General features: G+C 33.3%; 1 protein-coding gene across 4 annotated transcripts in view; it reads left to right on the top strand.

Moving 5' to 3' along the window:
• Nucleotides 1-16,932, top strand: part of Foxn2 (forkhead box N2) — a 49,941-nt gene that overhangs the window by 20,361 nt on the left and 12,648 nt on the right. For all 4 annotated transcript variants that reach the window (XM_021725827.3, XM_013358269.4, XM_078029240.1 and 1 more), the window contains exons 2-3: nt 3,950-4,500; nt 16,535-16,641. In XM_021725827.3, coding sequence (XP_021581502.1) covers nt 3,964-4,500; nt 16,535-16,641 — 644 coding nt within the window. In that variant the 5' untranslated portion in view covers nt 3,950-3,963. The remainder of the gene's footprint in view (nt 1-3,949; nt 4,501-16,534; nt 16,642-16,932) is intronic.

Raw genomic sequence — 16,932 nt, 5'->3', positions numbered from 1 at the left:
TGTTTTTCATTTTCTTGATCATTAGTGAACTTGAATAATCCTAATGTATTTATTTGATGTTTATGTTTACTTAATTTGTAAGAGAAAGTCATTTGTCTATCATTTGTGGACTTGCTGCTCTAAAAGTTAGTGTTCTACAGTGTTCAGAAAAGATACTTTAGAAATGATTCTTTTTCTTCTTGAAAATAAAATGACAGTTCAGATGTAGTACATTAAGAAAATGTTAGCCTTTCAGTGTTCATACTTGATTTTTAAAATTTGTGTGGATCCACACTTTGTGTGACAATATTTGTTGGCATCATATTGCATTATTAAAGCAATAGAATTTTATTATAAACTTGTAATTTAGAATAATACCATATTTGCCACCATCTAAATTAGTTTCTGATGAGAATATTGAACCAGTAGTTACTAAGAAGGCTGGGGTTGTAGCTCAGTGGTAGAGCACTTGCCTAGCATGCTTGAGTGCTTTGATTCCATATTGCTAAAAACATACTTTCCTTAACCCATTTTGTCCAGTTGTCCTAGGTGTGCAACACCTTTAAAACTTAAACTGAGGGGCTGGGGATGTGGCTCAAGTGGTAGCGCGCTCGCCTGGCATGCTTGCGGCCCGGGTTCTGTCCTCAGCACCACATACAAAGATGTTGTGTCCGCCGAGAACTAAAAAATAAATATTAATATTCTCTCTCTCTCTCTCTCTCTCTCTTCTTTAAAAAAAAAAAAACTAAAACTGAGCCATAAACAAACCCCCAAACACCTTTATGGTAACTTTGAAATAATATTTGAATATTTATTATATTCTCAGAATTGAAAAATTGAGACTTAATGGGTTAGGAGATTGGGTGCAACTCTAATGGACAAAAACTTGAATTCAGGGGCTGGGGATGTGGCTCAAGCGGTAGCGCGCTCGCCTGGCATGCGTGCGGCCTGGGTTCCATCCTCAGCAACACCACATACGAACGAAGATGTTGTGTCCGCTGAAAACTAGAAAATAAATATTGAAAATTTCTCTCTCTCTCTCTCTCTCTCTAACTCTCTCTCTCTAACTCTCTCTTTAAAAAAAAACTTGAATTCAGTTGGGTTATAATTTTGGCTTTATTTTTCATTAACTTTTGAACCTTAGGCAACTGGTTTATTTCACTTCCATTTTCTTATTCATGACAATGAAGTTCTGGTTTTGGATTGTTACCATTTAGAAGGTTTCCTTCCATTTAAGAATTCATTTCTAAAGTAAAATACTTTGTTGGGTGTGGTGGTGGGAGTGACCCCAGAGGCTGAGGCGGGAAGATTGTTTGAGGCAGCCTCAGCAATTTATTGACAACCTGTCTTAAAATTTTTAAAGGGCTGGAGCACCACTGGGTTCAACCCCCAGTTCTTGGGGCTGGGGTAAAGAATTATTTTATTTATTAATTATTTTTAATTGGACTCTGGATGCACTTAAGAGTTTTGTTTTTTAAAAGGGAAGCAAGACTTTGAAATCAATGAATTCTTACCATATTAAGTCTCTGTTGTTATTAGAGACTTTGGTAAAAAGAATAATTCAATGAGTTACAACGAACATGAGGTCAGCTCTGAAATTTATTGTGAACATATATGTAGATTTTTGTATGTGTATTGATTGAAATAAAAACTTAATTTGTTATAGTTTGATCTTTTTCCTTTTTACAGTGTCTTGATGTTTCAAGTCATAGAAAGATAGAAACTAGATATGAAGAGAATGATAAGATTTTAATCTGCCTGGGTTTAAATTCTGATATTTCCATTTACTAGCCCCCACAAACCTTAAACAGTATGTTTAACCTTTCTGAGTCGTTTTTCCTTATCTATAAAAGATGATTATTAATAATAGTATCAATTTTTTAGGGTTTAATTAATGATTAATTGAGCGATAGTATGTAGAGTGTTTGGCACAATGTGTGGCCTCAAAAATCTTAGCTGATGCTATTGCTAATTTAGATGTCCATTGGAATTCTGGTAGCTAGTAGCTACCAGTTTGAACAGTTTGCATAATTCTTGAAGTAACATGTCAGCTGTATTCCAAAATAAAACTCTGAAGGTACTTGTCCCTATTTTTTTCACTGCATTCAGAAATAAGGTCTTTTTATGAGGCATGGTGACGTGCCTATAATTCCAGCAGCTCTGGACGCTGAAGCAGGAGGATTGCAAGTTCAAAGCCAGCCTCAGCAACTTATCAAGGCACTAAGCAACTCAATGAGACCCCATCTCTAAATAAAATCTAAAAATAAAAATAGGCTGGGGATGTGGCTCGGTAGTTGAATGCTCCTGAGGTCAATCCCAGGTACCAAAAAAGAAAAGAAAATGAAATAGCACATTAGTTCTATCACTTTCCTCTGTTTAGTTATTATCCCATGGTGTTATTTTTAATTTAAATGTGTTTTAAAAGCAAAACAAATCATTTGACAAAACAAATGAAAAAGGATAGTTTAGAAACAGCTTTTCCCCCTCTCTTGGTGGTAATACAGTGTATACCACTAGGGGAATGTCAGCACTTGAGATGGCAGAATGCAAAATTTATGTATGTATGTATGTACTGGGGATTGAACTGAGGGTATTTTATCATTGAGCTAAATCCCCAGTAATTTTTTATTTTTAAAGACAAGGTCTCGGGCTGGGGATGTGGCTCAACTGGTAGTGCGCTCGCCTGGCATGCGTGCAACCCGGGTTCGATCCTCAGCACCACATACCAACAAAGATGTTGTGTCTGCCGAAAACTAAAAAATAAATATTAAAAATTCTCTCTCTCTCTCTCTCTCTCTCTCTCTCTCTCTCTCTCTCCCTCTCTCTCCCCCCCTCCCCCCCTCTCTCCCCCTCTCTCTTTAAAAAAATAAAAATAAAAAAAATAAATAAATAAAGACAAGGTCTCATTAAGTTGCTGAAATTCTATAAGACTGGCCTTGAACTTTAAATCCTCCTGTCTCAATCTCTTCAAGTCACCAGTATTACAGGCATACACCATTGTACCCAGCAGAATGCAAAATTTAAAATACTAGAGTTTATAAAGGACAATAAATTTATAGTAAATTCAGTTTAGGTGATAAGGAATTTGGTGAATAGGAAATGTTGAACTCAGAAAGCAGAACAGTGGTTATGAATTACTATTAGGGGTGTGAGGGAAGGTGGATAGGGAAAGGACAGATATAAGTCAATGGGTACAAAGTTTCAGTTACACAGGAAGAATAAGTTCTAGGCATCTATCACACAGCATGATGACTATGGTTAATAATAATAGCATACCATATATTTCAGAATTGCCAAAACAGTAGATAAGTGTTTTCACTACAATGAATATGAGCTGATGGATATGTTGATTAGCTTGATTTAATCCTACCACAGTATTTACATGTACCATATCACATTGTACCTTCCAAATATATATATTTATAATTTTTCAATTAAAAAGAAATCATTTTTAGTATGATGCTATAAAATATAATTAATGGTTAATCTTCTTATAGTAAATATTTCAGATCTGATGAAAGCATTTATTTGGAACTATCGTTTAAACAGTATTTTAATTTATTTTAATTATTTTATTTATGGTTTTAAGTGTGTGGGGTGGCTTCATGCCTGTAATCCCAAACTACTATGAAAACTGAGGCAGAAGGATTATAAGTTCCAGGCCAGTCTTGGCAATTTAGAGATTTCATGTCTCAAAAATAAAAAAGGGTTAGGGTTGTAGGTCTGTGGTAGAGTGCTCCTGGCTTAAATCCCTAGTACCACAAGAAGAAAAAATTTACTTAACCATTGTTTCAAATAATATAAATCTGTTACTTATATAATAACTCTTTATTATATAAGTATTGTCTTAAATATTAGGAGGGATAATTATAAATTTTTTGATTTGTGAACATTTAAATCTGTATTTGCTTTTTCCAAAGTTTAAGAATGTCAGTATTACATTGACTGATCATTTTTTCCTTTGTTTCAGACCTATTAAAGTAAATGGGTCCAGTAATTGGAATGACTCCAGATAAGACAGCTGAAACCCCGGGAGCTGAAAAGGTTGCGGCACTAAGTCAGATTTATAAAATGGGAAGTTTGCCTGAAGCTGTTGATGCTGCCAGGCCAAAGGCCACTCTAGTAGGCAATGAGTCTACAGATGATGAGCTCACAAACTTGAACTGGCTTCATGAAAGTACTAATCTTCTAACAAATTTCAGCCTCGGAAGTGAGGGTCCTCCAATGGTTAGTCCATTGTATGACATAGAAGGAGATGATGTACCATCCTTTGGACCATCTTGCTACCAGAGCCCGGAACAAAAATCAACAACTTCAAAGCCCCCATACTCTTTTAGTCTTCTAATTTATATGGCTATTGAACACTCTCCAAATAAATGTTTGCCTGTCAAAGAAATTTATAGCTGGATTCTGGACCATTTTCCATATTTTGCTACTGCACCTACAGGCTGGAAGAATTCTGTTCGACATAATCTGTCCCTAAATAAGTGTTTTCAGAAAGTGGAAAGAAGCCATGGCAAGGTCAGTGTTTATGGAATTTATTTGGTGGAGGAACTAACATGGAACTCTTAAAATATGGGACAATTAAGGGAGACAATGCCATATTGCTTCATTTTGAGGTTAATTATATCATCATTTGCTTTCATTTGAGGTATTTAGGAGTTTTAAGTATTGATAGAAATCTAGCAGAATTATGTTCACTGTTTAGGTACCTGGATTGTTCTCTTAATTCTTAGTTTCTGTAGTGTTTTTATAACTGTATCAGTATATATTGTTATTTATTGAATATGATAATCTGCCTTATAGTCAAAGGATAGACCATTTGCATTAATGTAAATGATAGCTTTGGGTTGAAATCTTATACCCTGATATTTGTTTTGTGTTTATTTTATGTGTTCTTTTTAAAAGTTTGCTTTTAAAATGTGCTTTTTAAAAAAAGAATAGGTTTTCTGCAGGTAGAGAAGGTACGTAAGGGCGATAGTATATGTTTCTTGCAGCTTGGGGGAGTAGGCATATTTTCTGTGGGTAAGGAATGTAGGAGAGTGGGTGGAAAGATAGAATATGAAAGATGAATGTCACACTAAGTTGTTTGGACTCAGTTTTAATATCAAGCCCCAGATCATTTTGAAACAAAGGTATGATGAGGTTTTCTTTATTTTACTTTTGTGAAGGTGTGAATGATAGAGTCAAGTTATCTTACACAACATCTGAATTCCTTACCAGAAGAAAGTTACAATTAGTACCATTCAAACAAGTAATTTCAATAAACATGTGGGATTTGATCTGTTGGTAATCATTGCTTGGCTTATGTCTAAATCCATTGATTTCTTTTGTCTTTTCCGATATGATACTGCATTATAGCATAAGATTAGCTTTAGAAATTATTTTTTTCCTTGATTTGTTTATATTCTACTTTGTTCATGTTTGCCTTGAATCCATCATTTTCTTCTACCATTTACCTTTTAAACTTTAGTGTTCACTCTTTTGTTTTTCCCATGTTTTCTTGGGTAATCTCATCAGTGGTTTCATATTTCACCAGGATTCTAGTGACTCCCAGTTTTCTCTTCTAAAGGCCAGAATTAAATTTGTAGCTAATTATTAGATTTAGAGATATCTCTACAGTTTATACAGAACCGAACTTAATTCCTTTCTTCTAAGGCTGGTTTAGGATTCTTTTTATTTATTGATTGATTTTTAAAAATTTTTTGGTACTGGGGATTGAACCCAGGAGTGCTTAACCACTGAGCCACATCCCCAACCCTTTTTATTTTTATTTTGAGATGGTCTTGCCAAGTTGCTGAGGCAGGCTTTAAACTTGTAATTTTCCTGCTTCAGTCTCCCAAATTGCTGGGATTCTAAGCATGTATCACTGCTTATGGCTTTTTTCTTTTTCTTTTCTTTCCTTTTTTTTTTCAGTTTAATATTCTAATCTAGAAATCTCAGTCATCTGGTATATCTGCCCTTCACTGTGCCTAGTTTTTTGAATGTTAAATTTAGAAGGAATTTAGAAATTATCCTGATAAACATCTTAATTTCATAACCAGGGAAAATGAGATCCAGATAGGTAAAGTTAATTGACCCTTGTCTGCAAAGCCATGGTTAGAGTCTAGAAAATTCAGTGTTTAGTAGCACCTATAAATACCTAAGAACCTCCTTTTTATTCTGATCATTGTTTTATAGTTTCTATAAACTATAACATCAGATCTCCCTCATTTTTCATCAGATTGAACTATTATATAAATTGAGGAGTTTGTATGAAGGAGAAAAATTAGATGTTCCTAGACCCAGGTTTGACTTGACCTCTTAGCCCCTTTTTATTTCAGTTTTAGTGAATAATATATGGCATTAAATATAAATAAAAAGTCAGACTTTCCTTTTTTTTTTTTTGGTACCTGGGATTGAACTCAAGGGCACCAAACCATCGAGCCACATCCCTAGCCCTCTTTTGCATTTTATTTAGAAACAGAGTCTCACTACATTGCTTAGGATCTCACTGGGTTTCTAAGGCTGACCTCAAAGTTGTTATCCTTCTACCTCAGTGTCCCAAGTCACTGGGATTACAAGTGTGTGCCTCTGTGCCTGGCTTTAATTAATAATTTTATTTCATGTTATTTAATGGTGACCTGTGGACAGACATTTGTTCCTTTTCTTTTTTTTTTTTGTAATAGTACTAACAGTGAAAATCTTGCATATAGATTTTTGCTTGCTTGTCTCATTTCTTCCTAAGGCTAAATTTCTAGTCAAATTATTGCAGTGGTGAATATGCACATTAAAATTTTTGATAACATATTATCCATTTGCCTTTCAGTCTTTTTCAATTAGATGAAAAGTAATACATTTCTATTTTGTTTAGTTTTTGTTTGTTTGTTTTAATGTGGTGCTGGGGATTGAACCCAGTGCCTCAGGAGCTAGGAAAGCACTCTACCACTGAGCTACAACCCCAGCTTTGTTTTTCTTTTTTCTTTTTAGTTAGAGATCTTTGTCTATTGGTATCTAATTCTTCCTTTGTCATATAAATTTAAACATTTTTAGCATATTTGCTGGGTAAGTAAATTTGCTAATAACAACAGCAGCTACATTATGAAGTATATAACACACCAACAAGATCCATGTGCTTAACTGTTTTATTGTGCCATCTTAACTAAATATCTGTCAATGTATTGACTTTTTAGCAATAGCACTATTAGTACTAATAGTAGCAAATATTCATATAGTTAACTATGAGCCGTATAGTGTTTTAAATATCTTATATTTATTAACTCAACATGCAGAACAACTCTTTGAGGTAATAAATGTTGTAATCATTCTTCTCAAAGTGAAGACATTTAAATAGAGAGTGTCATGTACTTTGCCCAGGTTCATATAACTGGTAAGTACAAGAGTTGGAATTTGAACCCAGGTAGTCTGAGATCAGAGTCTGTTTTCCAATATTCCTTTTTTTTTCTTTTTTTCTTTTCTTGTGTTTTTGGGGATATGGTTACATCCCAGCCCTTCTTTTCATTTTTTTAATTTGAGGGTGGGTATTGAGGATTGAACTCGGGAACATTCAACCACTGAGCCACATCCCCAGCCTTATTTTGTATTTGTATTTTATTTAGAGACAGGGTCTCACTGAGTTCTTAGCACCTTGCCTTTGCTGAGGTTGGCTTTGAATTTGCAACCCTCCTGCCTCAGCCTCCAAGCTGCTGGGATTACAGGCAGGTGCCACTGCACCCAGCCCCAGCTCTTTTTATTTTGATACAAGGTTTGCTAAGTTGCTGAGGCCAGTCTCAAACTTGTGATCCTCCAGCATCAGTCTCTGGAGCTGCTGGGATTACAGGAATGAGCCACCATGGCCAGTTTGGAGTCTTGACCATTATACTATACAAACATAGAGGATCAAAAAAGAAAAAAAGTTGTTCTTTTAAAATGTCTAACTAAATTGTTAACTTCTGCCAAAACTAAAAAAGAATAAAAGCAAAAGTTAGAGATAAATAATAGTAGGAATGCAAAGAGAATGAAGTTAATAAAAGCAAGGAAAATACAACTTTTCAAAACTAAAGGAAAAGTAGAAAATATAAATCATCCTTTAATAAATAAAAAATAAACAAAACTCTCCCCTCTCCTTCAAAGAACTCATCAAAACCAGATGTTTTTTATATTGTTACCCCATCCCACCCCCCGTGGTACCGGGGATTAGGGGCACTCAGTTCCACTGAGTTACACCCCTCACCGTTAAAAAAAAAATTTTTTTTTCTTTGAGGATCAGATTGAGTCGCCCAGGCTGGCCTCATATTTGCCTTCCTCCTGCCTAGCCTCCCAGGTAGCTGGAATTACAGGTGTGCTCCACTACCCCTAGTACCAAATGGTCTTATAGCTAAGTTTTGTCCCACAATGACAGAACAAAGAGTTCCAGTCTTGACTCTTCAAATGATAATGAACTGAGTTAATTTTGATAACAAAATTCATTACAGACTGTAAAACTGGAAGATCACCAGCTAGTCTTCTTCATGGATATAAATGTAAGAATCCTAAGCAAAATGTTAAGAAACAGAATCTAGCAATGCATGTACAAGATAATATCATTCCCAGACTGATTTATACCAGGAATGTGAAGTTGGTTTAATAGCAGAAATTCAGATTAAAAGAGAAAAAATCATATGGTCATCATTGTAGATGTAAGATTTAACAGGGTTACTCAATACAAAATCAACATCTAAGAACTCAGTTGTAGGGGCTGGGGAGATAGCCCAGTTGGTAGAGTGCTTGCCTTGCACAAGGCCATGGGTTCAATCCCCAGCACTACCAAAAAAAATAATAATAATAATTAAAACTCAGTTATATTAACAGTAGTTAGAAAATGAATAACTAACAAAAGATGTATAAGACCTTTATAGAGACAGAAAATTAAAGTAAATGAAGAAAGCTGCAATATGAAAAGAAGGCAGTTCTTCCCTAATTGATCTTAGATTCACTGTAGTTCTAATCAATTTCAAGAGGGGTTTGGGGGGAGAGGTATGGAAGGCTGGAAAACTAGTATAATAACAAGCTGATTCTAAAATTTATATGGAAGTACAAAGAATTATCAATACACTTGTGAAGATGAACAAGATTGCAAGAGTTAATATGAAGTTAGGATATTCAAGACAGGCCAGTGGAGTAGAATAGAGAGCCAGAAATAAATCATTGCATATATGAATGCTCGTTAAGTATACATCTTGCTTTTCTGTTTTCAAAATTTATAAGGTAGACACAGCTTTTTTCCTAATATAATTATTTAAAACTCCATATTTTTATAGGTGCAACTGCATACCAACAAGTTGTATTCTGTATTATATTATCATTCATTCTAAATACTTTCTACTTTATATTGCTTTCCTTTTTATCCATAAGTTTTTGTTGTTGTTGTTCTATTTAGATGTATATGACAGTAGAGTGTATTTTGACATATTATATATACATGGAGTATAACTTATTTTAATTAGTATCCCATTCTTATTGTTTTACATGATATGGAGTTTCACTGGTGGAGTTTTCATATATGAACATAGAAAAGTTAAGTCCAATTCATTCCACTGTCTTTCCTATTCCCATCCCTTCTCTCCTCCCTTCATATCTAATCCACTGAACTTCTATTCTTCCCTCCCCCCACCCTTGTTGTATGTTAGCATCTGCATAGCAGAGAGAATATCCAACCTTTGGTTTTTAGTGATTGGCTTATTTATTTTAGCATGGTAGTCTCCAGATCCATTCATTTACTGGCCAAAGTTATAAACTCATTCTTTTTTATGGCTGAGTTAACAGTCCATTTTGCATGTATACCTCATTTTCTTTATCCATTCATCTGTTGAAGAACACCTAGGTTGGTTCCATAGCTTAGCTATTGTGCTATAAACATTGGTGTGCATATATATGTTGTTAAGAAATACTTTAAACAGTTTTAAATGAATAGTTTTTTTTGAGGCATTTTTTTGCTATTCTTTCTAATAACATTGTAATGATATTTATGATATTATCAGTTATCTATTGCTGTGTAACAGATTACCCATAAAATAAGTGACTTAAAACAACAAACATTAATTGTCTAGTTGGCTATGACAGATATTGATCCTTGGAAATTTATTGAAGTTTCCTTTATGGCCTAGAATATAGTTGGTTTTCATAAATATTCCATGTATAATGGAGAATGTACATTTTTCAAGTTTGATTGTTATGATCTATGATTGTATGTTAATCATATTCAATTAATTTATCTTAATTACCTCCTGACAGACCCTATCTCCGAATATAGTCACATTGGAAGGAGAAAAGCTGACCCAGTTTAGTTCATAACATCTGCCTAGCCTTCATTTTGACTTCTTTTGAATAGATTCTCTTCACTTCTTAAGTCATTCCATTGTTTTTCATTATGACTTTGGGAATGTTAACACTTGCCTTATTTAACACTACATAATTCACTATTATTTTTATATAGCTGGCTTCAATCCTCAGCGTCACATAAAAATAAATAAGTGAAAATAAAGGTATTGTGTCCATCTACAATTAAAATTTTTTAAAAATTACTTTTATTTTGCTCTCAAAGGATAGTTTAATTATGAACATGCATTCATGGTATAATTGCTTTATTCTTAATAGTAATTTGTCTTTTTTCTTTCAATAATGTCTGAAGAATTTCAACCCATTGTTTTTTTGAATACAATGTCTTTATCATTGTATTATCTAGAACCATGTTTAGGTTATGTTAAACCTTTTCACTGTATCTTCACTTTTTAAAAAAAATCTTTCTGAGTTTTGTGTTAGTTTTTTGCTCAGTCTTGTTCACCTGTTCTTTCCTTAGTTATGTCTAAATGTTGTTTACCCTATCCATTGAGCTTCTAATTTTAGTTAATTTATCTTTTATTTGTAGTACTTCTCTTTGGTTCTTTTTCAGATCTGATTGTTTTTAATAGTGTCTTCTTGATTATATTCAAACTTATCCTTCAATTTTGAAAAATATTTCATAATATTTTATAATCCTAATGTCTGTACCCATTCAGGTAGGCATCTGTTGTTTCTGTTCTCTCTGCTTGGTCTCATGGTCTTTCTGTCCTATGAGATGTCAACATGGAAGATCACGTTCAACATATTATAACAGATACCTCTAGGACAAAGCAAGCTTCAGACACTTAAAATTCCTGATTTCTCTTTATTTTTGGCTTTTTTACTCCCTTTCCTGCAAACCTAGTGATATAATTAAAATCTTTTAAAAATTATTTTTCATGATTTTAGATTTTTTGTTAGGGAGTCCATCATTGTTTACTCATATAAACAGAATCATAGTTTCCAGATCTGTTATAAAAAATCATACAATCTAGGGAAATAAGCTATAGCATTAGATAAAAAAAAAAGTGAAGAAAAAATATAAAAGAAGAAATCATATTTAAATATATTTTTAAAAACCAGAAGTTCAACAGCAACCAAAGTACTCACTGTCTCTCTCTTGCTAGATTATGAACATTTTCTTTGAGGATAAGATCCATGTTCTCATTTTTATGCCTTTAGCATGTCAAGCTTAATGCACAGGAGGGCTCAGTTAACGTATGCATAATTTAGTAGGATGTATGAGTAAGTGCATTATGTGAGATTCCTAGATAGGGTTAATGGGAGATGTCTGGTATTTCATAATAGACATAGCAGTCTGTCTGCCTTTCACGACTTAAATTTTAAGGACTATTGTAATATTTTCCTTTTCCAAGTTTCTAGCAATATTCTAATTGCAATATGTGGTCTACCTAATTTCCGACTAGATTAAAAATTTTGCTCTTTCTTTTTCCTTTTACAAAATCAATTTTAGAATATGCTATTGGGTAAAAATGGTTTCTATATATAAAATATTGGAGGAAAATATATATAGTAAAATGTTTTTTAAAACTTGCCGTGGTAATTTTAAAACACTTACCATGGTAAAAAAAAAAATCAATTTTCTAAGGGAAAGGATTTTCTTGTAATAGTGGATTGTAGGGGAGGAAGTTAGAGATTAGTGTACATTTCATTTTATTGTTAGAAATTTTGGATATGTACTTTACAAAGTGCACCGTTAAATTTTGTTATTGAATTGTATTGCTTAATTCTTTTCTACTTTTGAAACTGTTGTATTTACACTTATAGCAGGTAATTGTTTATGCCAGGCATGGTTAACTCATGCCTGTAATCCCAGCTACTGGGAAGGCTAAGGCAGGAAGATTGAAAGTTCAAGATCAGCTTGGGCAACTTAGTGAGACCCTGTTTCAAAAAAGAGCCGGGGAGAAAAGCTCCTTGTTAGAGCATTTGATTGGTATGTGCAAGGGCCCTAGGTTTAATCTCTAGTAACTCCCCCACCCCATTAAGTACTGGGTATTTAAAATTGAAAATAAGGGATTGGAATAAAGGTTATACAGTGAGATTAAAGAGTTAAATTTGAAGGTCATAAGCATTGAGGAGAATCTAGGAAAGGTGTGGTATAAAGGAAACCAAGGAAGGTATTTTAAGTGTGAAAGACCAACAGTGTTCAGTGTTGCAGAAGCCTTAAATGATTGGCTAAGAAGAGACAAGTTAGCAACCAAAAAATTAGGAATACACACATGCACACACACATAATGGTATTTAACAGTTGGCTGGGGGTCAGAGGTTTAGTTTTTCCAGATTTCTGTGGTAAAAATATTTTTATTATGGCTAATTTTAAGCTACCAACATCTTGTCATTAGATCTGGAGTAGAGAAGAGATGTTTACAACCAGCAGTGTACCACTACATATAAGAAATTCATGTTATTCAATAAGGAAAAGGAAAACCTAATCTAAATATGGGCAAGAATATGAACAGGCAGTTCACAGAGGGGAAATATGAATGGTCAATATATATGCAAAGATGTTTATTTTACTAGTAAGTAGGGATATACAAATAAAAAATATAACACTAACAATAACAAAACCTTTGTTTTTATCCATTAGAATGCAAAAGTGTTTGATAATATCAAATTAGGTGAGGACATGGAGGGAAATAGTGATAGTCTCACATTGACAGGAGTGTAAATTAGTGTAACTGTTCTTGAGGGCATCCTGGCAGTAGTTATTAAAATTGGAAATGTGCTTTCCTTCGACCTAGCAAATCAGATTCTAATTTCTCCTTTGGGGTGGTATTCTTACTTGCACACAAGAAGATGAATATATTCATTATGGTATTATTTGTAATAAAATTTACAGAACAATATATCCAGTGGTAATATTGTGGTTGTGCTAAAAAACAACCTAGTCCTGTGTACATTATTTATATAATCTGAGCATTTTTTTGAGTGTTTAGAGAAAGAAAGGTATTCAGGAAGTAAGAAGTAGAGAATGGGAAGGGATATATTTGCCCACAGTATGGGTAGTTTGATCAAGGAAAGGAAGAGAAATCGTACAATTAAAAAAAAAAAGGATAAATACAGAAATTATAACATTGGAACAAAAATTGGAAAGCTATCACAAGTCAGGGTAGGAGAGAAGGAATTTATAGATGATGGTGTTCCTAAAAATCAATAGATCACTTTGTTTAAAAAAAAGAGAGATACATTCATAGAGAATGGGGAATTCATATGGTTTTTTAAAAAAATTTATGAATTCCGTTTTGAGTTAGTATCTCAAAGTAACAGTTTTTTTTTTTTCCTAATCCATGGAAGACAAGTAGGTTATTCTTTCTTCCCTTAAATGTTGAAATTGAATTTGGAATTTTTTTTTTTAATATTTATTTTTTAGTTTTCGGCAGACACAACATCTTTGTTTGTATGTGGTGCTGAGGATCAAACCTGGGCCGGCACGCATGCCAGGCGATCGCACTACCGCTTGAGCCACATCCCCAGCCCTGAATTTGGAAATCTTGACAGCACTTTTCTGATAATTAACTGTTATCTAGAGATAGTAGTCCCTAAAGGAAGGCAAGATGGCACGGTCTAAAACAAACCAAAGTGATCGATCATACTCAACCATCTGACAAAAGTGCTTGATTAGACTTTTTATCATATCATCAATGCCATAGTTAGTTTGCCAAAAAACAGATCTAATTAGTTTGTGTTCTGTCTCAGAACTTTAAAATCACAAAAGATAGACATGGTAGTGTTTTGGTTTGGTTTAATTTGGGCTTTATATGTTAAACATTCACATTTAAATAATATATTGGTTTTTCTAAAAATTTATAAAGCCCAACTAAAACATTATAACTGAGATTTTAGATCAGAAACATGGAATTAAAATTTTGCCTCGTTTGTCAATCACTTAATTCTTTTTAGTTCAGTACTTATAAAAACCACTGAAGAGGTCAGGGAAGAACATAAAAACATTTCAGGAATAGTAAACAAACATTGCATGTTCTCTCAATTTATTCTTTAAAATTTCCATTAAGATAAATTGTATTAAGTTCAGCTTTTGATATACTTCTCATTTCTTCAGAAACTTTAGTGGTTTTCTACCAAATAAGTCCAGAAGCTTTAGAGTTCCAGTATGCAAAACAGTAAATGAGAGAATGCATATTTCCTGTTTCCATTGCCCAAAAGATTATTTTTATAGACAAATTTAGTTTAAAAGCAGTACTTAACTTCCAAGGCTCTTGTGTTCCATCATCCAAGCACAATAATATAGAACCAAAAATTTTAAGTGAGAGTTAAAAATTAGTTGCTTTTTGTACAAAGACTCCAAAACATAGATTAGCAAATACATAGTTTTATTTTGTTAGTGATAGTTCATGAACAGAACCAGTGAGAGGAAATGCTGCCATGGTAACATAAGCCAGACTGTTATTTGCAGCAGTACTCAGGATACTTTACTGCCCTGAAACTGCAAGTTTTTAGTACTAGATCTTGCAATTTGCTATTTCAAGGAAATAGTAATTCTACTGTGATAAAAACAATTTGCAGTACTCTCACAATAGAATTTGAAAAGTAGACTTGAACTAAATTGTTTCTAGGAGTGGAAAACCTAGGTAGAATATGGCTAAAATTATTAAAAGAATTGTTTCATTCGGTGTATGAAAAATAATGCCTGCATATCTTTCTTTCTTTTTTTTTTTTTTTTTCTTTTTTTGAGGCAGTGTCTCCCTATCTTGCCTAGGCTGGTCTCAAACTCCTTGAGTTCAAGTGATCTTCCTACCTATCTCCTAAGTATCTAGAACTATAGGCACCTACCACTGTGCCTGGCTCCTTGCATTATTATTATTTCTTCTTCTTCTTTCTTCTTTCATCTTTCTTCTTCAATTGAATTGGCTTTGGGACAAAGAGTATTATAGTTGCTAAGATTTCAAAGTTTTATTTCCCTTCCTTAAAGCATATTTATCATTTGGTTCACATGACCAAATATATATCTAAATTTCATCACTTAATCCAAAAAACATTTGTATAAAACTTTTTTTAGACCAAAAATCATAATGTTGAATACTTCCTTGATATAATTTATGTGATATCTTGCTACTAAATACCAGAAAGATTGATCTGATATTCTAATACATTCTTCCTATATGACAGTGTCATAGGATATCCATAGTTTTTCTTTTCCTTTACATTTAAATTGCTGGAATGTTTAAAAATGCCTTACACTCAATTGTTGTATCTTTTCACAGATAGGAGTTTTTTGTTTTCCTTTCTAAATTTTTTTTATCCCTATTTATTATCTAACTTGTGTCTCATGGTCAGAATTAATTTATTTTTGTTCTTATTATTAGTTTTGTTAAACTCTCTTATCTCTTAGGAGTAAAGGAATAAGAATATAATGTTATTTACCAATATTCAATAAACCTTTCTATGTGCCAAGTTTGGAATAACCCACTTATTTTGCAGCTGTGTCATCTACATATAAATTACCTTTTTGAATCTCATCCCACCTTAGTGAAGTGGCCTGGATTAGTGTTTTGTTTGTGGATAAAATGTGATGGGAGGTCTAATTCTCAGAGATTAAAATATTTGTCCAGTGTCACATAGCCAGTCAATAAGCAATGATTGGGATCTCAGTCTTTTGTTTTGTGTTTTATGTTTGTTTTCTTATTCTGACGATTGGGCTAGAACCCAAGGCTCACACAAATAAGCACTCTATCACTGAACTACACTCCAGCTCTTAGTTTCTCAGTTTTTAAATTTGTGGAACCATTTTCTTTTTATTATGCCATTATTCTGTAAAAATTATGTCATAAGTACGCCTGTAATCCCAGCAACTCTGGAGGCTGAAGCAGAAAGATCACAAGTTCAAAGCCAGCCTCATCAATTTAGCAAGGCCCTAATGCAACTTAGGGAGACCCTGTCTCAAAATAGAAAATAAAAAGGGATGAGAATGTGGCTCAGTTGTTTGTGCCCCTGGCTTCAATCCACAATGCAAAAACACAACCAAACAGAAAATTAGTTTGAACTTCTCTAGTATTGTGAGTTGGAGGAAATTTTGTACATCACATGGGTACTACAATCACTAATTCACTTCAACTTTTGTATTGTACTCAAAAGATACTGGAGGGTTCCCCTCCATAACATTTATTAAAAACATTCTGACACTGATTGTGTATGTTTAAAAATTCCATGTTACTAATTCATATGCATTTTTTTGTAGGTTAATGGCAAAGGTTCCTTATGGTGTGTTGATCCAGAATATAAACCCAATCTTATGCAGGCACTGAAGAAGCAACCTTTTTCCTCAGAGCCTCGTAACTGTCAGTGGTGAGTTAGATGGTTTTATTGTGTGAGTTGGAAAAACTTAACAAAGTTGTTCGACTTTTTAATTGTATAGAGAGGTATCTGTGTATGATATTAACCTAAAGCATTTATGTTTACTTATGGTTGAATTTGTGTCTAGGAAATAAGAAATTGGATAATTGAGAACAAATAAATTATTAGAAATATAGTCAGTATAATATATGATGAGTAAATGCAAAAGAAAGTTATAATTTTAGTCACAGAAAGGTTAAATCATTTTAATTGTTTGCAGTACTACTCAGACCATAGGAAAGT

This window comes from Ictidomys tridecemlineatus, chromosome 12 (assembly GCF_052094955.1).
Source record: "Ictidomys tridecemlineatus isolate mIctTri1 chromosome 12, mIctTri1.hap1, whole genome shotgun sequence".
NCBI classification, from domain to species: domain Eukaryota; kingdom Metazoa; phylum Chordata; class Mammalia; order Rodentia; family Sciuridae; genus Ictidomys; species Ictidomys tridecemlineatus.
The sequence above is the reverse complement of the archived record's forward strand: the minus strand, read 5'-3'. Positions and strand labels throughout refer to the sequence as shown.